Source organism: Eretmochelys imbricata, chromosome 1 (genome assembly GCF_965152235.1).
Source record: "Eretmochelys imbricata isolate rEreImb1 chromosome 1, rEreImb1.hap1, whole genome shotgun sequence".
NCBI lineage: Eukaryota > Metazoa > Chordata > Testudines > Cheloniidae > Eretmochelys > Eretmochelys imbricata.
In genome coordinates this window covers 154,766,098-154,791,339 of record NC_135572.1, presented here as the reverse complement: position 1 = coordinate 154,791,339, position 25,242 = coordinate 154,766,098, and the positions used below count along the sequence as shown (strand labels likewise).

General features: G+C 41.6%; 1 protein-coding gene across 4 annotated transcripts in view; it reads right to left on the bottom strand.

Annotated features, from left to right (window-relative positions):
• Positions 1–4,545: 4,545 nt before the first annotated feature.
• Positions 4,546–25,242, bottom strand: part of USP9X (ubiquitin specific peptidase 9 X-linked) — a 209,910-nt gene continuing 189,213 nt past the window's right edge. For all 4 annotated transcript variants that reach the window (XM_077817431.1, XM_077817422.1, XM_077817413.1 and 1 more), the window contains 6 exons: positions 23,072–23,292; positions 20,534–20,622; positions 9,090–9,246; positions 8,463–8,675; positions 7,826–7,921; positions 4,546–6,301 (listed from right to left, as the gene is read on the bottom strand). In XM_077817431.1, coding sequence (XP_077673557.1) covers positions 6,167–6,301; positions 7,826–7,921; positions 8,463–8,675; positions 9,090–9,246; positions 20,534–20,622; positions 23,072–23,292 — 911 coding nt within the window. In that variant the 3' untranslated portion in view covers positions 4,546–6,166. The remainder of the gene's footprint in view (positions 6,302–7,825; positions 7,922–8,462; positions 8,676–9,089; positions 9,247–20,533; positions 20,623–23,071; positions 23,293–25,242) is intronic.

Here is a 25,242-nt window from a genome sequence, read left to right as displayed (position 1 = left end):
CCAGATCACCTAAAATACCTATTGATAAACAGATAAATAATTAGAAATTTATAACTATACAAATCCGTATTCTAGGGAATAAAAATACCTAAATAAATGTACTATATTCCTGAAAAATACTATTGGAAAATCATGGGAAACTAGGGGTTATCAGATGATGTAACAAGAGCAAATGTATCAATCTTTAAAATAAGATGACAATAATCCTAGCAATTTAAGGGGAGAAACCTAGAAAGCAGTAATGCTGAGATGGACAAAAATTGAACACTATTTCAATGGAATAAAGCAACAAAAAAAGCCAAGACAATTTTGTGCTGCATACACAGAGGCATCACAGAAAAATAAAACAACTCTCTACATGGCTCAAGAGTAACCAGACCTGGAAATACAAATTCAGTTCTAGTCTTGTCATTACCAGAAAACCATCACAGAGTCCAGAGAAGAGCAAAAAAAAAAGGTCTTGGATCCTGGAGCAACTGATTTACATGGAAAGATTAAATACATATAAATTAACTGGTGACTAAAGGGGATATAAAAGTGTACAAATTTATAAAGGTGCAAATATGAGGACAGACATCACAATACAAAGAATGTTACTAGGAGTAATAGAATTTCGTTAAGAAAGGGAAAAATTAAGATAATCATCAGAAAGATTTCTGTCTTCCAAGGGAAGTGATAGAAGCCCCATTGCTTGGGACTTTTAAAACTAGACAGGACAAAATATTAATAGATCTGTAATAAGGAACAATCCTACATTGACAGGGAGATGGACTGGATGACCTAATTTTCTTTCACCAAATTTTACTGTTCTATGACATGGAGATTTTGGATAAGATTTAAGTTTATTTACTTAGCTCTATTTCCACTTTCATGACTCACCATTCATTCAGAGAGATTAAAAGATAATTAAGTTAGTAATTATTTTGTGAGATTGTGTTCAACAGTGACAGTGATTTTCTATGCTAAAGCTCTATTTACTACAAGTTAGTCTAGAAGTTCATTTAGTTTCTGTCAAAAAGTGGCTTTTAGTTACTAAGCAGTTTGAGTTCTAAAGTTGAAAATATAATTTGGATACTTAAAATGTGGCAGAAAATTAGCCCTTATTCAGGAGAGATTTTTCTTCCCAAGAGTTAAGTCTGTTCTTAATTCTTTTGATACCATTTCCCCACCTACATTTAAATACAGGTGCTCCGGATGTGGCTTTTGGTTTAGGCCCCAAATCCAGCAATGTAATTGATGTGGGCAGATCCCTGAAGAGCCCAACTGATTTAAAACAGGACTCCTCACAGAGGAATTTATGCAAGTCCAGTCAAGATGATCAGATTGCAAGATTGAGACCTTTGACTTTAGTGTCCTTGGGACAGGAACTAGGTCACCTCCAGGTCCTTCACAGCACCCTACACACATTTTAAGCACTAGCACTTAAGTCAGCACAATTCTAAGTACAGCCTATAAACTGCTGCTGCAGAGGCAGCACTGAACAACGTTTCTTATGGGAAAGGAAAATAATGGCCACTTGGCATTTCAAATGTGAGAGAGTCAGGAAGGCAGTTTAATAGTTAGAAACAAAGACACCAGACATTTTGGTACTAACTTTAAAAATGGTTAGATTGTGTAAAAACTGACAGTGCCAATTACAGTGGATTAAAGCCCTTCTTGCACAGTAGATAATTTTGCTAGTCCTTATTAAAGTGGAGGCTTAGTGCAGATTATTGAAATTTAGTCACAGCAATCCCCACCAGCTGTGGGGAGAGGGCCAGAAATGCCCTGAAGCAGGGCTAGGGCATTTATTGTGCCCCTCCTTGCCACTAGTAAATCTGCTGCAGCAGCTACATAGTGGTCCCACTTCGTCTGCACAAAGAGAAGTGGAACAGAGATGCTCATCTGCAGTAAGGAATGGAGACCTTTAGGAAACCATCCCTGCTGCCACCTCTTTGCTTCCCTGCAGCATTCAGATTTCTTGTGAGAACAAAGAGAAGCTGGGGTCTCTCTTTTCCCTGAGCTCAGAACTTGCAAGAGTCTCATTTACTTTCACTTTCTTAGAACTACAGAGATCTTAGTGAAACATGGAGTATTCACAAGGTAGTGATTTTTCTAAAGACCTCTGCATCTTTGCTCCAGATAAAAGCCTGGTCATTTCTGTGACTGTGGGCATAGCGAGAGCCTGAGAAAAGGGGAGCTGGGAGGATGAAGAGCACAGTTACATGTACTCTCTGTTTCAGGGCACTACATAGTGCTGACACGGAACTCCCACACTGGCCCAAGGGAAATGTGAGGTCTAAGATAGCGGCCCCATCTCCAGCAGACTTAGCAAATAGCAATAAAGGAAATATACTTTCAATGTGGGTTTGCAGTTTACCAAATTGTGGGCTAACAAGGTTTTACTGCAATCAAAAAAAGCTAACTACTACTCTGATCCTTTCCTAATATCACACTTCTCCCTTTATTTATACAATTTAAAAAACTTTAAATCATAACATTTTTCTAACTTGTTTCTAACAATGCAATGCCAGCATTGCAAACTTTACAACAACACTTAGATGTGAAAAATTATTTTAATAGGAATTATATAAAAAAGAAAAAACACCCATATATTTTAAATCATTTTACCAGCATGCTTATTGCAGGCCAAGGATTTTGAGAGCTAGGAAAACCAATTAACAAGCATATAAAAACCAAAGCAAAACCTAAATAAAGTTGCTACAGTGGGCTAATTTCAGCCAATTTAGCTTTGGCAGAGTAGCAAATCTGATTTGCTGTGAGTGCAAAGTGTTATTAGGAGGGTTTTGGAAGAGTAACTGCTCTTCCTCAGCATATACACTGAAACACACACACTAGGCACAACAGAACGATTGAGAAAGCATACAGTAGAAACTTCAACTCACTTTCCTTAATTGGTTTGTTCCTTAAATGTTCAGTTTCACTCTGATAAGTGACCCCATAAAAATGGCATTGTGGGACTGCATGTTTGTGTCTCAATTTCCACAACAAAACATACTAGCTTACAAACAAAAGTATTTATTTCCCCCTCCTAACTGCCAGTCCTGCAAACTCATTCAGAAATCTCCAAGTAAAGCTGGGTGGCTTTCCTTCTTGTGCATCACCACCACTAATACAAATCCTGCAGGTCAAATTATGCCCCCACTGACCACTGTAAAAGCCCGTTTTCTTCAATGGGTTTACACAGGGGTACTTGATAAGTTCTGAAATTAGAACTTAATACTCTCATTGAAGCATAAGGAGGAATGGAGTCCCATTCACACATACCTGTGTTAACCCTGCAGTAACAATAGTAAAAATTTATTTTAGTCACTAATGGTAGCAGGAATTAATCTAAATACACAGAGGGAGAACTTCTGTTAGGTAAAATGCAGCTTTTTATAGATACACTTTACCACCACATAACATGACCTATGAATGTTCAATTTGTATGCATTTAAATGTCAAATTGTCAGGAAAATGAGAAATTGTTTTATTATTTATTGGCTCTTATTTTATGGAAGACCAGAGATTCCCCACTATCTGTTCTAAACAAAAAATATCATCCAGAAATTATTGAAGGGGAAATTAAACCTTTAGGCACTTTGAGGATGTGTGCCATATCAATATTGAGGTATTGGATATAGCCTGAAAATGACCACTGCCATATTGCTGCAACTGTAACATGCATATTAAACTTTTTGCTAGTACATTTGTTACTTAAATGAATACAATGTAAAAACTATTTTGCCCAGAGTGAAGAAAAGATTTTCTCCCCAGCACACTTTTTGCTGTAGCTATCTATTTTGAAAAGCAAACAACACCACAGGCTAGCTTTCTTCAAAGTGGCAGATGCAGGATAACCTCAACTTGCCATCTGAAAAATAACTGCTACCAGTCATGATTCCCCAATTCAGGGGAGAGGGGAAAAATCACAACCTTCAAAAAATCTCACAGGTTTTTACATGTCTCTACAATCATTGCACTGTTAAAATTAATCACATTTGGCAAGGCTGAACTAGCACATTACATGTTCTTACCTAAATAGAAAAAAATGCACAATCGTCTCTGAGACAGTGTGTTTAACAATAATTACTGGTCCAAATAAATATGAACTATTTCAGCTCTAATATGAAGGCTACTATTTTGAGTTATAACTTCCAGTAAGTATCCCCAAACACATGTGGGAAAACTTCTCCCAAATTTAACAAGTTTAGGTAAAATGGTATTATTAAAAAACCATGAAAAACTGAAGTAAGTTGTTGAGCACTAAAGAACACATGGAAGCACAAAAGTGATCACTGCTACATATAATATTAAAAAAAAATCAAATGAATTAATCTCTGTAGCCCTCCCTTATATTACACTAAATGCATAAGAATGCACTTATGATTTTTTTTTGTTCATTTCCACACAGACCTTCTGTTTGATTAAGCAGCTTTGTTTCTATTAACTTAATTGTAAAAAACACCATCAAGCTTGTGCTCATCAAATATATATATATGTATATATAAAAACATACAAAAAGTACAAGATAAATCACATTAAGAAACTTTTACAGGGTAATTGTCCTAATTTTTTATTCTTAGTCAAGGGCCCAATTTTTCTGTGCACAAAAATCTCAATGTGACTGTAGTTCCAGAATTCAGCATAGTGCCATTGCACAGAATTAAACTTTCTGTGCAGTCAAAAAATAAAACAAAAAAAACCAACACACACCACAGGACAAAATATTCTTCTTAAATCAAATTCTATTTGTGAATTCAGCAAAATAATTTCTATAAAATAAAACAGCAAAATATTTAAATAGTATAGGGTGGGCTGTATCTGTTTTGCAGGGGTATTTGGTTTTTAGACAGGTTGCAAAAAATTACACACATTCAAGTTACCAATTTTCATTTAAATACAGTATTTACTGATGCGTTTCTTGAAGTCTTTAAACAAATGTTTATTCCAGACTAGAGATACCTTAGAATTGTATGTGACTAACCAGTAGTTTCTTTTATAATTAAACCCTGCGTCTAAAGTCAAGATTTCTCGTATAATGGTTAAAGAGCTAAGACAATTCTTGCTTTCAAGTAGAACTGTGAATGAGCAGAAAACCGGCAAGTTAACTTGGTGCAGTAGCACACACAAGTACTGTGTGATTTCGTTGACTTCCACTTCACTGGGATGCAGTAGAAGGAAAGTGTTAGTAGTTTATCTAATAAGCTCTACCAAAGAAACAAAACAAGCACACCAAATACAGTCTATTATGCTCCAGGCATCCTGGCATAGCAAAATTTTTGCATATTTGTTTTAAATCTTTTAAATTCCTATTACTGAAAACTAAGTGTTTTTATCCCACCCAGAGACAGAACTGTCCAACATTAGATGTGAGGAACATATGTGCAACTGAAAACCACTTGTTTGTCACATTTTCCCTCCCTCCCCCATTTTGTAGTCTAGGTGTAAGAAAAAAGCTCTGAGCAATACAGTTGTCACTTTGGGACAACTACTGTCATGGTTGGGTTTTTTGCCCCGATTGGCTACACTAACCTGGTGTGAAGCCATGCTAAATGTTACAGCATAACTACAGCTTCAAAGTGATTAACCTAATACCAGAATGAAAAAGGCAATGAAAAAAGATCTAGAAACAATGTTACATCACCAATTTTCCACATCAACCAAATAATTAAAAGGTTACCAGCCATTACGTTGCTCATAGTAAAATCGACTCCAGTGGCAAAGAATTAACATGAAACTATTTTTGTGGTTGACATGGATAGGCTTTTTCATAAAGGAGTTGATCCAACTGCCATTAGGCAGGCAACACTGGTTGCAGAGCGCAGCGGATATATCAAGAAGTTACTTTTTGTTTTTGTAGATCTGTGAGTCTCATCAAGACAAAAAAAATGTTTCTTGCTTAAGAATTAACAGTCAAACATTAATATACTATATACACCTTTGCCATTTACACATTAGCATCAGGCCATTTATTACAAAACACTATACACTTTCCACTGCAGGCAGGTTATATATTGACAGCAATTTTCTGCAGATAAGACAGTGAATAGACTCTCCACTCCATGTTGATTAGGAATAGTTTTTCTAGTTTTAAATATTAGCCAGACACAGAGAAAGGTTGGACTGTAAGGCCTGGGTGCACAGTCTTGATGGAGCAAGTTAATTGATTATGTGCATTTAACTAATCTTTCGTCTGAGGCGGGGAAACTTCTTCACTGCCTTCATAATTTTCTTGTGCTCGTTGGCCAGTTCGTTGAGGGTTGTTCATATGATGTGCTGCTGGACCTGTATATGGCTGTCCATGCACATGGTTATTCTGCAAAATAGAATAAAACATTTTAAAGAGACCTTATGCTTGGGAAATTTTTTCTAAGCAATTATATTGATTCCCCCCTCCTTTGAACATACCCCAAAGCATAGTGAACTGGTTAATTAGTAATACATATTTCAGGATGTTTATTAATTACTGTGAAGTCTCCTGCTTTATCTTTTAAATGAATTTATGCTGAAGATTCTGAATTGGAATTGCGAAGATTAAGCTAGTGAAAAATTAGTAATTACAGATTTTAAATTGCAATTACATGCAAAACAAAGCAGGAAAAAGAGGATGAATGGAATGCTGCCTATGTGATATGTACAGTTTAGATTAAAATGTAGATATAGTTCTACCAGAAGATAAAACGGTATGGGAGAAAAATTTAAAAACACACAATAAAAGAAATTAGTTACAAATTGTGCAAACATACATTAAGTTTTGCTCGCTAAAAATAATTGCAACAGAAGTCAATAAAAGCTGAACAGTTATTTTCCCCAGATGCTAACAAGTACAATTTTTCGAAACTAACTAGTACAATTTTTAATTAAAAATACACCTATACAACTGTCAAATGTAAAACGTTGTCTGCCTATGATACTTCAGGGAACTGCAAGATTTGACCAAGCATAAACCTATCGCAATACTAAGAAAAAAGGGTTGTTTTTGTTACAGGGTGAGAAATGCCAGCAGTTGTGAGAAAATGAACACATCACACAAGAAAAGAATTAATCAGTGAGTTTGTGATAAACTGCAACTTAACTCCAAGGGGACGGAGGAGTCTATATCACTTGCCAACTGCTCTGCTGAGAACATCAGTAAGGAAAGCAAGATGAAGGGGGAATGGGTTTGGGCAGGGCAGGAAATGAAATTAGCAGATTCAGAATATATAAGTGATTTGAGAAAAGTAGGAAAATAAAAACTACAGTTAATTCAGGGACCTACTAATTTAGGTATTACCAGCTCAATAATTCTAGTATGGTTTCTTTCAAATCTAGCTTTCTATTTAAATAGATGCTAACAAAATAAGTCACTTAACCCTGAAACAGATTTAAATTTGATATGCACTTTAAACTTGGATATCAGGTTCACAGAACAAATTATATATGGGACAAAATCATTTTTAAGTACTTACTGAAGTCTAAAACAATTTACTAATGTAAGGCTGGATTCTATCATTTAAGTCAATGGTGCAATTCGCAGAGTAAGGTGCTAAACATGGAAGAAGCACTGCTGAACGAAACCAGTATGCATTCGCTAGGGGATGGCAGTCAGCATATATGCTTTTAGTATGAAGATAAATAACTTTATGGTAAAATTTTGGGTTTCATGTGGAATTCTGATGGAGAAATTGCTTCTAGTAAATGGTGCTCAATGTTCATCCTTATGATCACTCTATAAGTGTGAGATTTGAACTATAATGTGTTTCTAGTTAAATATTTACTACAGTGAGAGTTAGCATGAAAGCTAAAACATAAAGTTAGACTTTAGATCCTTCAACGGAAAGTGAAACTCTGCACTGTTTACCTGTTGATACTGGGAACCGGGTGAATGAGGATACAATGGCGCATCTTCTGGTGGGGAGGATTCATGTTCATCTGGGGCATCTGGGTCATCTGGTTCCTAAAATTAACATACAGTAAAATATTATTTTCAAGTCAAATCCAATCCCATCCTTAAACTGTAATCTCACTGTTCTTGGGAGACCAAGACACTCCTCCTCTCCCTCCCCCCAACATTTTAAAAAAGTAACATTAAATGACAGCTTGCTCAATATCAGAGAAAAGTCTTACTTCTGATATAAGTTACCAGATATCACCTTATCTCTTCCTAGAATTGAATTTCACCATTTTAGTTCAATTAGGGGTATTCCAACTTTGGAATCAGTTAATGCCAGTACAAACAGTAAACAACATGAGAGAAGATTACTACAAACCATCAGCACTATACAACTGGCAGTCAGTGAAAACTACTGTTAATTTTAGGCAGTTTCAGACTAGCAAATGAAGTTACAGAACTTCTTACTTCTAAAACGAGCAGAAACTGGGAACAATCTGCTGCCCAACTCACTGTTGCTACTACTGGATAAAGTACAAAGGATTTTGAGCATTTAAAGCAGTAATTTTATTTAACTTCCCATTTGCTGTGAAGTCTAATTCTTTACCTCCTCTGGGCAGAGTTCACAAGCTTTTGCAAGGGTCATTCTAGCACTGTGTGATCTTTCCAAGAAGTAACCATTTGAGGTTTCATTACTCTGCACGGGGGGAGACCAATTATTATACGTGTATTGTGGATTTCCAGTATATGGCCTACGCTCAAGCTCATCTCCAAGCCATTCTACTGCCCAGGTCCATTTTCTCTTCAAATCTCCATTGCTCTGCAGAGATAGAAAAGTGACAGTTCAGAATCCCATTTTTATTCTTCAAACACCAATACTTCTCTATTGCCACAACATCCACGCATTGGAAAACAGGTTACTGTCTTCACACCAGCCCACTGTTTAAGCAAAAGTTCTTGTTACTGAGTACATACATTTTTCCCCCGAAGGGTGATTTGACAGGAAGCATTGGTGGGTTTGGAGCAGCTGCCACACAATCATTAATACAATCTGTATATTACTGTCAAGTTTAGCTGAATCCCTCCCTCCCACTTCCTTCTCCTGATCTTTTGACAAAGAAATATCCAAATGAGTTTTACTTAGAAGAAGAGGGCAATTTACTCTGTTGTAATCTGCTTGACTTACTTTTTGTCTAGAATTCTAAAACAATGAAATCAGAATGGAAGGTATCACCTGTAAGATTTGGTAGGCTACAGGACAGTTGCTGAAAAGAGCTACCATGCACTTGATACACTGGTAAGCTCTTTTCTGATAATGGTTCTTAGAACGCTGAATGGTGTCAAATAGCCCATCCCTGTCATCTGGGATTCCTTTAAGTGCATTGTGAATCCTGGAGGGGGAAGGAAAAAGGAAAAAAAAAAATTTTAGTCCTCAAATTTGTTACACATTATAAAACAGTAACTGGAATGACACTTCAATTACACTGTAATTATAAAAGTTAATATTCTGATTACAGGATTTTGTACTAGGTGTGTTCATCAAAAAGTATAACAGTAATTACAATGCAATGTATTAATTATGACTCTAAAAGGGTTAAGTAACAATTCAGTTATATGCTTGACCTCCTGGATATATGAAATCAGAGTAATCACAGATACCAAAAAAGCATAACGACAATTATAGCTATAGCAATAAAGTGTCACCCATTAATCATTAGTTCTCAATCAACAGAATTAAAACAAATCCTTTCCATAAATATCTACCACCCATTGTAATGTTAGAATATAGTTGCATCTCAGAAAGAACAGTTGCTTACCTTACAGTAAATGTTGCCTGAAATGTCATCAGTGTGGATCCCACTACAGATGCACATGCGCCTCATGCATGTGAGATAGTAGTCTTTTGCTGGGACCGTGCATGCACCCCGTGCTTCTTCACATTCCTTTACGAGGGTATAAAGGGCGGAGCGTCCGCAACTGCCCCTCAGTTCCCTCATCAATTCAGAATCCCATATGCTGAGGGCTCCGAAAAAGTTGTTATGGAGGAAGGGTTGTGGGATCCACACTGACAACATCTTGAAGAAGGTTTAGTTCTGTCCACACAGTGGATGAATGAACTTGAAATGTCCACAGTATGCAGTTTTAATCCTGGTACAGAATGGGTTTTTGGAAAACAAATTAACTTGATTTGAATGGAATTCTGAGACCACTTTAAGGATGACCATAGGATGAGGTATCAGTACGACCATGTCTCTGTGAAATGTCATGTAGACAGATTCAGCCACAAAGACCTGGAGCTCACAGATTCTCCTAGCCAAGGTGATGGGAACCAGAAAGACCATCTTTAAAGTAAGATAATACAGGGTGCATCCCAAGAGTAGCTCAAAAGGGAAGCACAGTAAGATTTAGGAAGAGGATATTATGGTCTCACACAAAAGAGTTAGTTCTTTACCTGGGGTTAAAAATATAAAGAGGTCTTTGTGGATCTTCAATACAGTTGGTTGTGAGACGATCAAAGACAAGTGTACAGGTGAATGACAAGCTGAAATTGCTGCCAGGTGAACCACAATAGAGCTAAATGAAAGGCCAGAATGTTTTAAATGCAGTATGTGGTAAGATCTTTGGTACCTATGTTTCTACTGAGACTGGGTTGTGCTGGGCCACCCATATGGAGAACCGCTTCTATTTTGTGGAATTGGTCCTTCTTGTATGTTGCTTACAACTATGTATAAGGATTTTGTGCATCTGAAAGGAGCAGAGTCTGTCAATGGTTCTCAATCAGCCAACGTCCAGGCTGTCAGATGTGGTCACTTTGGGGCTAAATGCAGAATATAATCATTGTTCTGAGATATGTCTGGCAGAGATATGGGAGACTGAGTGGACATCTGTAGCAGGTTTCTCACACAAAACTGCCTTAGCCAGTAAGATGCCATGAGGGTAACTATGGCCTTGACCTGTCTGATCTTACATATTACTCTGGGAAAATTGGGGAAAAGGCATAAGTGAGGCTTCAGTTCCAAAGACTTCCCAAGAGCAAAAAGTTGGACATTTGGTGTTTTCCCTGGTGGTGAAGAAGTCTTTTGTGGGGCTCTCCCACTTCGAGATATCTGCTGGATGATGGAGCTCTGCAGTGACCACTCATAACTGGCGAGTGATTGTCTGCTTAAGAAGTCCTCTAGGCTGTTGCTGACTTCTGGGAGATGAAGAGCCACTGGAGTTATCCTGTGTTCCTGACAACATTCATAACACGATCACTCCCTGGAATGGGGGTAATAAGCACACACTGGTGTGTTTATGTAGACCACTGAAGATGTGTTGTCTTTTATGCAGAATTTCATATCACCCTAGGACCAGGACCCTTGCATCTCAGGTGGTCCAGGTGACCACCCCAACCTGTCTCTGACACATTTGTGATTAGTGTCACTGTTGGAGGGAAAACAGAAAAGGGTATTCCAAATGTTTTTGGGGTCTAGCTACCAATTCCTCTCTGAGATGACTCGAGGTAGAATATCTGGTGACTTACTGGGAAATAGACTGACCCCTGAGTTTTAAGGGTCGCAGGAGAAGTCTAGCAAGTGGTGAGAAATAATTGCCATACTGACATTTGACTTAATAGTCTGAGACAGGCCTGCACTGTCATCATGGCCAGATTTGATTTTATTCCATTCAGCAGTCATTGCAAAGAGAGGAACTTGCCCTTGGAGTGACGTGAGGAGGCTACCACAGTTCCTATGATTGCTCTTTTGTGATAGAGTAAGGAATAATTTCAGTTCACCAAGAGGGCTAGCTGGGTGAAAAGGGAGAAGGCAATTTTCAGACCCAATGCTCTTCTGCTGGAATCCACCTTCGTTCAGCCAATCATTCCAGGTAAGGGTAGATATGGATATCCCTTCTCCTCATATAGGATGCCACAACAGCAGACGATTTGTGAATATTGTGTGTGCTATGGAGAGTCCAAACAGCAATACTTTGTACTGATAATGAATGGACTCCACTGTGAGGCTTAAGCCTGGTCTACACGGAGAAGAATATCGATCTAAAATACGCAACTTCAGATATGAGAATAGCATAGCTGAAGTCGATGTATCTTAGATCGACTTAGAATTACTAACTTCATGTCCTCATGGCACAGGATCGACGGCCGCCGCTCCCCCGTCGACTCCGCTTCCGCCTCTCGCCATGGAGGAGTTCCGGAGTCGACGGCAGAGCGATCGGGGATCAATTTATCACGTCTACACTAGATATATAGACATGGCCTTAGGTACTTTCTGTGGGCTCGGTGGATGGTTATGTAGAAGTACACATCCTGTAGGCTGAAAACCATGAATCAGTCTTGAGTCTGAAGGGATGGAATGATGGAGGCAATAGTTACCATTCTGAATTGGAGATGGTGTATATATTTCTTCAGAATTCTAAGATCTAGGATAGGATGAAGACACACTGTCTTTTCTGGAATGAGGATATATCAAGATGCCTCTTCCCCTGTATTCTTGTGAGACTTCTTCTGTGGCTCCTAGATGAAGCAACAAGGCTAATTCTGTTTGCAGAAGGCTGAAAAGGGTCCCTGAAGAGGGATGGGGAAGTGGGTAGGCGGGGGAAAGGACTGGAAATGGATGGGACAGTGGGCAATGATGTCTAGCACCCATCTATCTACTCTAATTGCAGACCAGGCCTATTGGAAGGAGGTAAAGTTGGCTTGCTGAGGTAATGATTGGCTCTAGACAGGCTTTGGTGTGGCTCTCATCACTTCTGTCAAACCTGCTACCTCAGAGCAGGTACAGTGTGCGTGACAGAGAAGGACAGTGGTCGTCTCCTGGAATACTGGGGCATTTTTCTGAGAGTGTTTTCAGGTTGCCTACTTTGGGAGCAGGTGGATGTTCTCTGTCTCAGTTGTGATCGGGCTTGTGTATATACCTAAACACTGCAGTGTGGCCCGGGAGTCCTTTAGTGAGTGGAACACCACATCACCACCACATAGTAGGAAGGTGATATGGAAAGGGGGGGTTCAGCTGTTGTGACCTGCACTGGATGTGCCATGTTTGTCTTTCTTCCACAGGACAGAAGCGACTTTGTCCGTACAAAGTGCAAGCTGGTCTCCATATTGGAAGAGAAGATTGAAGGTCTGGAGCAACAGATAACGACCCTGTGTTGCATACGAGAAACGGAGGATTTTCTGGACAAAAGTCAGGATATGCTTCTACGGGCACAAAGCTCTAAAAATTTAGAGCGGGTTGCACAGCGGAGCCAAGAGGCCAGTGAAGAAGCTTGGCAACATGTGACCTCCAGAAGAAGAAGGGGGAATGTCTGGGTTCCAGCAACGCAGACATAGGTAACTAACCACTTTCATGTTCTCTCCACAGGTACCATTGCGGAGAGTGGACCAGATGATATGTCTGGGGGGTGGGGGGGAAGCAGAAGGAGACTCCGCTGGTTGGAAGGCATGAAATGCACTGTCCTGAGATGAGGGGTTCCACGACCACCACTCCCAAGAGAAGGAGGTGGGTGGTGGTGGTCGGGGACTCTCTCCTCCGGGGGACTGAGTCATCTATCTGCCGCCCTGACCGGGAAAACCGAGAAGTCTGCTGCTTGCCAGGGGCTAAGATTCGCGATGTGACGGAGAGACTGCCGAGACTCATCAAGCCCTCGGATCGCTACCCCTTCCTGCTTCTCCACGTGGGCACCAGTGATACTGCCAGGAATGATCTTGAGCGGATCACTGCGGACTACGTGGCTCTGGGAAGAAGGATAAAGGAGTTTGAGGCACAAGTGGTGTTCTCGTCCATCCTCCCCGTGGAAGGAAAAGGCCTGGGTAGGTACCGTCGAATCGTAGAAGTCAACGAATGGCTACGCAGGTGGTGTCCGAGAGAAGGCTTTGGATTCTTTGACCATGGGATGGTGTTCCATGAAGGAGGAGTGCTGGGCAGAGACGGGTTCCACCTTACGAAGAGAGGGAAGAGCATCTTTGCAAGCAGGCTGGCTAACCTAGTGAGGAGGGCTTTAAACTAGGTTCACCGGGGGAAGGAGACCAAAGCCCTGAGGTAAGTGGGAAAGCGGGATACCGGGAGGAAGCACAGGCAGGAATGTCTGAGAGGGAAGGGCTCCTGCCTCATACTCAGAATGAGGGGCGATCAGCAAGTTATCTCAAGTGCTTATATACGAATGCGCAAAGCCTTGGAAACAAGCAGGGAGAACTGGAGGTCCTGGTGATGTCAAGGAATTATGACGTGATTGGAATAACAGAGACTTGGTGGGATAACTCACATGACTGGAGTACTGTCATGGATGGTTATAAACTGTTCAGGAAGGACAGGCAGGGCAGAAAAGGTGGGGGAGTAGCACTGTATGTAAGGGAGCAGTATGACTGCTCAGAGCTCCGGTACGAAACTGCAGAAAAACCTGAGTGTCTCTGGATTAAGTTTAGAAGTGTGAGCAACAAGAGTGATGTAGTGGTGGGAGTCTGCTATAGACCACCGGACCAGGGGGATGAGGTGGATGAGGCTTTCTTCCGGCAGCTTGCGGAAGCTACTAGATCGCATGCCCTGGTTCTCATGGGTGACTTTAATTTTCCTGATATCTGCTGGGAGAGCAATACAGCGGTGCATAGACAATCCAGGGAGTTTTTGGAAAGCGTAGGGGACAATTTCCTGGTGCAAGTGCTAGAGGAGCCAACTAGGGAGGGAGCTTTTCTTGACCTGCTGCTCACAAACCGGGAAGGATTAGTGGGGGAAGCAAAAGTGGATGGGAATCTGGGAGGCAGTGACCATGAGTTGGTTGAGTTCAGGATCCTGACACAGGGAAGAAAGGTAAGCAGCAGGATACAGACCCTGGACTTCAGGAAAGCAGACTTCGACTCCCTCAGGGAACAGATGGGTAGGATCCCCTGGGGGGGACTAACATGAAGGGGAAAGGAGTCCAGGAGAGCTGGCTGGATTTCAAGGAATCCCTGTTGAGGTTACAGGGACAAACCATCCCGATGTGTCGAAAGAATAATAAATATGGCAGGCGACCAGCTTGGTTTAACGGTGAAATCCTAGCGGATCTTAAACATAAAAAAGAAGCTTACAAGAAGTGGAAGTTTGGACATATGACCAGGGAAGAATATAAAAATATTGCTCGGGCATGTAGGAATGAAATCAGGAGGGCCAAATCGCACCTGGAGCTGCAGCTAGCGAGAGATGTCAAGACTAACAAGAAGGGTTTCTTCAGGTATGTTGGCAACAAGAAGAAAGTCAAGGAAAGTGTGGGCCCCTTAACAAATGAGGGAGGCAACCTAGTGACAGAGGATGTGGAAAAAGCTAATGTACTCAATGCTTTTTTTGCCTCTGTCTTCACGAACAAGGTCAGCTCCCAGACTGCTGCGCTGGGCATCACAACATGGGGTTGTGGAGAAAGAGGTGGTTAGGGACTATTTAGAAAAGCTGGACGTGCACAAGTCCATGGGACCGGACTAGTTGCATCCGAGAGTGCTAAAGGAATTGGAGGCTGTGATTGCAGAGCCATTGGCCCTTATCTTTGAAAACTTGTGGAGAATGGGGGAAGTCCCAGATGACTGGAAAAAGGCTAATGTAGTGCCAATCTTTAAAAAAGGGAAGGAGGATCCTGGGAACTACAGGCCAGTCAGCCTCACCTCAGTCCCTGGAAAAATCATGGAGCAGGCCCTCAAAGAATCAATCCTGAAGCACTTACATGAGAGGAAAGTGATCAGGAACAGTCAGCATGGATTCACCAAGGGAAGGTCATGCCTGACTAATCTAGTTGCCTTCTATGATGAGATTACTGGTTCTGTGGATGAAGGGAAAGCAGTGGATGTACTGTTTCTTGACTTTAGCAAAGCTTTTGACACGGTCTCCCATAGTATTCTTGTCAGCAAGTTAAGGAAGTATGGGCTGGATGAATGCACTATAAGGTGGGTAGAAAGTTAGCTAGATTGTCGGGCTCAACGGGTAGTGATCAATGGCTCCATGTCTAGTTGGCAGCCGGTGTCAAGTGGAGTGCCCCACGGGTCGGTCCTGGGGCCGGTTTTATTCAATATCTTCATAAATGATCTGGAGGATGGTGTGGATTGCACTCTCAGCAAATTTGCGGATGATACTAAACTGGGAGGAGTGGTAGATACGCTGGAGGACAGGGATAGGATACAGCGGGACCTAGACAAACTGGAGGATTGGGACAAAAGAAATCTGATGAGGTTCAATAAGGATAAGTGCAGGGTCCTGCACTTAGGACGGAAGAACCCAATGCACAGCTACAGACTAGGGACCGAATGGCTAGGCAGCAGTTCTGCGGAAAAGGACCTAGGGGTGACAGTGGATGAGAAGCTGGATATGAGTCAGCAGTGTGCCCTTGTTGCCAAGGCCAATGGCATTTTGGGATGTATAAGTAGGGGCATAGCGAGCAGATCGAGGGACGTGATCATCCCCCTCTATTCGACATTGGTGAGGCCTCATCTGGAGTACTGTGTCCAGTTTTGGGCCCCACACTACAAGAAGGATGTGGATAAATTGGAGAGAGTCCAGCGAAGGGCAACAAAAGTGATTAGGGGTCTGGAACACATGACTTATGAAGAGAGGATGAGAGAACTGGGATTGTTTAGTCTGCAGAAGAGAAGAATGAGGGGGGGATTTGATAGCTGCTTTCAACTACCTGCGAGGTGGTTCCAGAGAGGATGGTTCTAGACTATTCTCAGTGGTAGAAGAGGACAGGACAAGGAGTAATGGTCTCAAGTTGCAGTGGGGGAGGTTTAGGTTGGATATTAGGAAAAACGTTTTCACCTAGAAGGGTGGTGAAACACTGGAATGCGTTACCTAGGGAGGTGGTAGAATCTCCTTCTTTAGAGGTTTTTAAGGTCAGGCTTGACAAAGCCCTGGCTGGGATGATTTAATTGGGGATTGGTCCTGCTTTGAGCAGGGGGTTGGACTAGATGACCTCCTGAGGTCCCTTCCAACCCTGATATTCTATGATTCTATGATCTGTTTGGCTACTAAAGAGCTCTATTCCCTCAATAATCAGCTCCTCTATTGTGCATTGCACCTCCTTAGGAATGCCTAATGCTTGCAACCAGGAGGCCCTTTGAATGATAACGGTCACGACCATTAACCTATCAGCCATTTCCAAGGCATCCATGACTGTTGCTAAGACAACCTTATAAACAATTTGGCCCTCATTTATAAAGTCCTTGAGGTCCTCCATGCTGCCCTGAGAGAGTCTGGTTAGGAAAGTGGCCACTCTGTCACAAGTAAGGGAACTGTATTCCACAAACTGAGCTTGATAGTTTGCCAAGTGAAGTTGTAAGAAGGCAGAGGAATAGGGTTTATGCTCAAAGAGAACAAGCCTTTTAGGGGCTCTCTTTTGGGGGTACACTTCTTGATTTGGACTTTTTTTGGATCACTGAAATCACCAAGATACTGAGTTAGGATCAGCACAGAATTATTAAAAGCCCTTATCTGGTATTTAGTATGTCTTATCAATCCTCTTGGCTGTAGGAGAAAGAGTTGCTGGAGCCTGCCAGAGCCCTTTGCAAGCTCAAGTATTCTCTTGTTAATGGGGAGGAAAATCCTGGCTGTGATTGAAAAATTCAGGATGTCAAAGAATTTATGAGACTACTTCTGGATTACCAAGATTTCAATGTCTAGAGTCTCTGCAATTTGAGCCAGTAGCTCCTGGAATGCTTTGAAAGAATTCAACACCGGTGCTGCCACATCCAGGGAGAACAATGATTCCTTAGGGGGGGTCAAGAAGGCTGTATGCATTCCTCCAGTGCTGCCTAGATTTGTCCGTGATCACCTGAACCTGGCTCCAGCATGGGAGGTTGAGCTAGTAATTACAGTGGGAGTGAGATCTCCTTCCCTTCCTTAATAGGTGAGAAAGGGATCTGCTTTGAGAGACATGCGAAGGTGGTCCCAATACAACCAAGAGGGTATACTATATTGGTATTAGTCCAGTTAAGTTTGACCTGCCCACTGCCACACATTGAGCTTATGATGGGCTCTCCAAGAAAGGAGCCTCCAGTGTCTTCTGCAGAGTCTCCTCCTGATCGTAGAGGAGATAGATCTCTGCTGAACAGGGAGAAAAAATGAGGTGAAGGTGAGGAGGAGCACACCTCTTCAAGTGGCAGTGCCATAATGTGGGGTGATCTTGGTAGCAGAGATGCCAGTGCCAAGCTCTACTCAGAGGACATCTCGGGTGGAGACGTAGACTCTTGCCAGTATATACACCTCAGGGTTCTACCAACAGTGCCCATGACAGTGGCTGAAAGACTGAGAATGTTCTGGCTGGTAACATGCAACCATGTCTTTCTTGAGCCATGCTAGTGGTTGAGCTTTTATCCCTAGCCCTCACAGTAGCAGAGCACTGTGACTTTCCTCAAGGCAGAACTGGTAGTGGCTGCGCCCAGTGGTGAGTGGAACAAGACCACCACAGGATAGGCAGGACTCAAAGCTGTGGGATTTTTAGTTTGCCTTGAGGTGTGGCAGTTAGTACAAAGTGCCTAAACCCTCTGTACTGGAAGGCTGTCCTGTTTTTTTGCAGCGGTTCAGTTGAAAGCAGTCCACTTCTTAGTGGAGAGAAAGAAAAACAAATTCTTCAGGTAGATCAGTGAAATAGAACGGCAGCAAACACTAATAAGTAGTGGGGTGGACATGGGCAATAAGAAGGAACTGGGACATGGCTGTGATCACTCCTCCACCCTATATACCCTCATAAGGGAGCATGAGGTGCCACAGACCCAGTGGACACTGCTACTCAAAACACTCTGATATAACACGCTTGAGGTGCGTGCACACATACAGTGAGATCCACAGCATGCATGCTTGAAAAATCCGAGTTAAACTCGTATTTCAAATGCTGAAAATTCAACAGCTGGACATATCAAAAGCAGTAACATTCAGAATCCCAAACCTACCCAGCACTTTTGCACGTCTAATGTTGTGTCTTATTAAATTGTTTCCCTCTCCAAGAGTGTTTCTTAAGCTAAAGACTATGTGAACTTTATACATCTAGCTCAGTTGGATATGCAAGTGTTGACACACCATACAGGGGTTCAGAATCTGGGGAATGTTTACACTGAAGCTGGGAGCAAGCTTCCTAGTCTGGGCAGACAGATTCATAATAGCCTGGCTCAAGCGAGAATGCTAAAAATAGCAACATGGATGATGTTGCGTGACAGCTCAGGCTCTCAAGCCCATGTTACACTCTGGGTCCAAGCTCAGGTGGCTAGCCCAAGCCTGCAGTGGTGCCACAATGTTCACACTTATGTTTAGTGCACTAGCTTGAGCTGAGCTAGTAAAAGTCTGTCTACCTGGGCTGGGAGCAAGGCTCCCCTCCGTACTGTAGACATATCCTGGAAGGTTTGTTGGGAACAACTTCCTATCAATATGTAAATCAAGACTTAGAAATAAATAAATAAATTTAAAAAAAGATCAGTCCCCAGTCTTTGGAGCACAGCAAGCCACACCACTGTCTTTTCAGAGGTGGTCTTCAGGGATATGTCCAGGTAGCAGCTGAAACTAAAAAGTCCAATCCAACTCTAAAGGCAATGACTTAAGGGCCCCCTCACATATTTTCATTCTTTCAGTCAGTTTTCATTGTAACACTTTGCATAATGACAGGTTTCAGAGTAACAGCCGTGTTAGTCTGTATTCGCAAAAAGAAATGGAGTACTTGTGGCACCTTAGAGACTAACCAATTTATTTGAGCATGAGCTTTCGTGAGCTATAGCTCAGCTCATGCTCAAATAAATTGGTTAGTCTCTAAGGTGCCACAAGTACTCCATTTCTCATTGTAACACTGTTTCAAATGATTTACTAAAATCTAATTAACAACATATTTCCACACTCAAGCTACCAAGCAGTGGCTGTATTTCAAAACATGGCTTACTACCACCTAGACGACGTTTCTTGCAAGTTGTACCCCTCTTCCATGATACTTTTGATTTTGATTGAAGTTACCAGGAAAAAAAAGTCAGTATTCATAAAGTTGCAAAGAAAAAACATTGAGCATTTTAATGGTCATTTTAAAAAGTCCTTATTCTCTCAATTGGTGAGAACTGTGTTTCAAACTGGTTTGAATATTTGGACACTCTTAAAAGAGACAACTGTCTATTAAAATGTGACCTAATGTAGAATGTTTACTGTCTTCGAAAACCGCAACTCTCCTAACTTCATGCTTCATACATGTCAAAGGTACTAAATAGTCCTATCCACATAGGAATGTGTCATGACCAACAACACCACTATTAACACAGTATACTCCTCTTAAATGGATTAGCCACTTTACTCAAATGTTTCCAAGACAGCAGTCTAGCCTAATGACACTGAGTACCAGTGACTGCTGCTTAACTGGAATATTAGTAAAAGGTTCCACTTTTAGAAGGATGCATTCAATTGGTGTTAAGTGGCTAAGTAGCTTTCTGCCAGCTGTGAAAAAAGTGAAATTCTAAGCTCAAGTTTTAAATACACAAGTTGCCTAATTTTAAAAGTAGGGATAAAAATGAAGTAAGCTGAATATAAGTTTTGTCCTTATGTTTTGAATAGCAGAGTTTAAGTCTTTTCAGATTTTTTAAGTCCATTTCTCTTAATCAGGAGAACCATTTAGTTGGGAAGAGAAACTGTCCAACAGGGGTGCCCCATATTATAAAAAGATGGGAGTCTACCATAAAATGGAAAAAAAAAGAATACTAACCTGTGGGTCTGCCAAGAGTCCTCAATTAACAGGATTTGCAAAAGCAGATCCAAGTAAGGTCGAAGTTCATAGGTGTATGAATATGCAACCTTAAAAGAAGTGAAAATGAAGTGAAAATTATATCTCAGAAAAAAATGTTTCTTAAAATATTATGTTGTAATAAAGATAACTAGGGCATGAGTTTGAGATGGTTGCAATATTCACGTTCTGAATTCTCAATTCTGCTTCTCTGGCACTCTCTCTCAGACAGCATTGTCACTCTGGGGCCTTCGCTTCCCCAAGATGAGTTTGGCAAAACTCCCTCAGCTCTTGGGAATTTTGATTCCTAGGGGTGGTGGTAGTAGCAAGCACTGCACAGAACATGAACCAGGCCCTTACTGGCTGTTGCACACAACCTCCCCACTATTACAAGATATAAATATTGACATTTCAGCATCCCAGCCAATTACCTCAGTTGTACAGCATATGAATCTCCTGAGGAGACAAGACCAGCAGAGAGATTTAAAAAGGAAAGAAACGGACTAAAAAATGAAACTAAAGAAAAAAGAACACCTCAAAAAATGTGACACCCAAACTCTGAGGGGAGGAAGGTAGATGAAGGAGAATCCTGTTTGAAAAATATAGCTTCAGAGAAGCAGAACAACAAGAAAATACTTTCTATTACAATACTTGCTTCTGGAGAGTAAGCAGCATAAAGGTTATCCCAAAAGAAAAAGTAAACTGCAAATAGCTGCAAAAAGCAGTAATATTAATGTCAATGTTGTTTTTTAAAGATACCACTAGACACTCCAACCTATACGATGAATATAAATGTCACAGAGAATAAAACTAGTCCAACCTAAAATAAGGGACATCCAAAAGTAAAACAAAACTTCTACTGGGGTGGGAAAATGTGATCTTCCTTACCTAGGAAAGAGTTTTTAGAGTAGAGCTTGGAATCAAAAACCAGATTCCTTCCTAAAGACTGAATCCAAGTAAACATGCTTTGTAAATGTGTGAAAGGACTACATAGCTGCTTTGCATACCTTTGCAAGAGAGACATGTCAGATAGCCAGTGGTCATAGCTTTGGCTCTAACCAAGGGAGCCTTGATATGGCTGGCATGAAGATGAAAAGCTAAGTCATTATAGAGGTGTCTGGCAGCAACTTCATGGTTAGCTTTGCATTGTAAAATGGACTTAAAATAGGGAATAATTTCCTCTCTCTCTTTAAAAGTAGGTGGCCCAAATGGTGCAAAATTTCACAATAGGTTAGTCTGTATGCCCTTCAATTTTCTGTGTGGATTTTGTTTGGCTTCTCTTCATACATTTTTAAAAGGAAGTCTCAAGTTGGGTTCTGGCTGAAAATTTCCCTTGGCAGGCCTAAATTTTCATTATTGATGACAGACAATGCTTTTTAAGAGCTATCTTCAAGGAACTTGCCAGAAAGGTCGGTTTGAGAAAGCCTGTGCAAAGGAGAAGGGTTTGTTAAGTGTTGGATTTAAGGTAATTTTTAGCCAGTATTCACATTAAAACTGGAAGTTTACATACTATGCATGCAAGCCTGGTTGATGGGAAGGACCTGGCTCACACAAGCCGAGCTGGTTGATGGAGGGGTCTGGCATATGAAAATACGACTGGTTGAAGGGGGTACACATACTCCTTAATCATCCCTTATTAAACTACTAATACACCAAATATCTATAATCAATAGTGTTGGAGGGGAAATCTGGTAAAGGGGTGAATGCAGAAAGATGAAAATGGTGCATGGTCTGTGGTGCACACTAGTTGTGGTAAAGGTAAGGTGGGTGCTTGTGAGTGGAGTACAGTCTAGGTACCATTAGGTGGCTTAACTTTTGTTTCTTTGCTTGTGTGTGTTTGGATCAGGCATACTGAGTGTGTAGGAACGCTAAGTGCTTCACAATGGACTTCGTGTATTAATAACAAAAAAGATGCATGATACCTAGACGCACACAATCCTTTTAGTAATAGCACTGCCCAGTGAATTGCTGTCAAAGGAAACTAAGTAGGGTGGACTTTCTAACGGTTTTAGTTCACTTTAGATAATCCCCCCTAAGATCTTTTGGCATCAAGCATATGAAGAATGTTCTCACTGGAATGGGCATGCCAGCTAAAAAACAGTACTCAGCAGATAACCTAGCAGGTACACTGAAGTTTTGCAACATACTGACTGGAAACAAAAAAAGGAAACTTGAAGACATGAATCAATGAAACTGAAGCTCCTTTGCTGACTGTGCCTAGGAGGAAACTAGCCAGTTTGTGGGTGGTGACACACAAAGGCCAGTTTGATCTGGTTGTGCTATACCCTGTTATCATGGCCCTGGGGGCTCCTAATTCTTAGGATCTGGGCAAATTCTACAGTACTTCAATATGAAGCCCCAAGAGAGAATCCCAGCAGAAGGCATCCAAAGAGAAGTTTATTTATCACATATAAATACAATATCTAACATGGATATCACTTCTCCCTATATGGCATATTTTTACACTTACATATGTCCAAACTTATCCCATCTGCTTCCCTGATTTTTATTTTATTTTACCTGCCAGAGAAGTTCACTTAGGACAGTGGAAGAGAACTGAGGATTTTCCCAACAACAGAAACGAAGCAATTTGATGGTCTCTTCTGAGTTGCTACAGTCTTCAATAATTTTCTTCACATAGCTAGTTCGTACAAACAAAATGTCTGCCACGTTCTGCTGAAGTGCCATTATAGGCTGTGACAAATTAGGATCACCATAAGGGTTTGAAAGTGGGGGATTACCTAGAACAAACAAACAATACTGATGAAACCGTACTTAAGTACTTTTTAATATAAAACGAATACATATTTAAACTCTGGGACTAACAAATGAAAGACACATGGTATAGTCAATGGAAAGACTTAAAATAAGACACTGAATTTGTAATAAACTATCCTCTCTGCGAAAAGTTCTCTGGCATACAGAGCTAGATTCTCTGACATTGAGGCAGGGGACTTGTGTGACCTGAGTGAACTACCTCTTGTTTCGTGGGGCATTACCACAGTTGAGGTCACTGAAAGCATTGCAGCTCTTCTGGTATATAAAAGAGAATGACTTGTTGGCAGGGTGTCCTCAGTGAGGGCCCCTCAACTTTGGAATATACTCATTGTCCTACTTGTCTAAAATAAGCCCAAATCTGTTTAATTTTAGAGCATGGTGCAAAGTCCAACTGGCAATTGGGATACGGGTGTGTGTGGTGGTTTGGATGGAGACAGATTTTTGTGGAGGGGGGGTGGTCACTGGTGAGGAAGGTAAGAGCCTGTGCAGGAACTGAAGTTGGGGGATTTAGTTCTGTAGACTTATTTGTTTTGTACAGAGGAAAGCTGTTGCTTTGCTCCTGGTGTTTTGGTTTTAGTTGGATTATATTTAGGTGACCAAATTTCCCTATGCTGAATACAGGACACCTGGTAAAACTACTCATATTCAAGTGAGTTCAATGGCAATCAATGAGAACTATGCAGTACAAACGTTCAAATTAACATCGAGTTGACTGAGCTCCTGTTAAAAAGAAATACTACACAATACTTTCTTATCTTTAAGGCTTTAGGGTTCACTCACTCCTGTACACCTCTCACATGGGGGGGTGACCGACCGACCCTCCCTGCCCAGCACTCTCTGACCTCCATAGGACCCGGACTCGCCTCTCTTGGTACCCAGCGCAGCATCTTCCCGAGGAAACACATGAGGGGGGCGGGGGAGGAGGAAAGGGGACATGCAGGGTCACATGCCCCCTCCCCAATTTCTGCCAGGGTTTACACCAGAATGTGGCCAGCAGCAGCCTTTCAGCACTGTGCAAGATGGAAGGGACGGGAGCTGCTTCCAGCCGCAGGGGACGGGCGTGTGTGACCTGGCTAGTGTCTTTGCAGAGCTCATCCCTTACCCCCTCCCAATTCCACCCCCATGGCTGGAAGCAGCTTGTCCCTTCCTGCCTGCAGAGTGTTGAAAGACAGCTAACAGCTGCCTCCTGTCCCCCAGCTACAGCGTGGGTAGGAAGGGGTTAAGCCCTAAGGATGCACTGTGCACCAGAGCCCAGGGAACCTGACTGCAGGGGCATCATGGAACCTGGCCAGAGAGGTGACTCAGCAGGGGAGGGTACCTAGGCGACGGAGCAGCCCCACACTCCCTGGGGACAGGACCCAGGACGGGGGGAGGAGGGAATGAAGAGGGTGCTAAGCCCCTGCCAAGGGGACTGCTGTGGAGCCTGGAGGTTTGGGTCGGGAACAGGATAGAAATTGCTTCCCTCCTGCCACTCCAGAGTTTAGCTGAGGGGTGCAGAGGCTTCCTCGTGCCAGCACTGTGTGAGGCTTTGGCACATGCAGGGCTCGGCTCCTTCTGGCCAGCACCCCAGGCTGCAGGATCTTGGGCTTTCCCGGGGCACCGGCTTAGCAGAGTTAATTTTTAGTTAACTTCTCATCAGGTATGTCACTTCAACTCCATTAATTTTAATGAGAAGAATTTAGCACAGTCTTTATAAACTAAAACAGCTAACTGCAATAGGTTTGATATTAATAGGTCCTCTATACCTTCCTAATTGTGTTCTTTTAAAAGGCCTACACAGGCTTAATGGAAAATGATTTGTAGTTTTAGTGAGTTATGTATATCAAGATAGGATTTGGCCACCGCAGAATCAGGAAAATCTTTATTGCAAAATGTGAGAAACTGCTAAACATAATGAACCCCCTAAGACTATT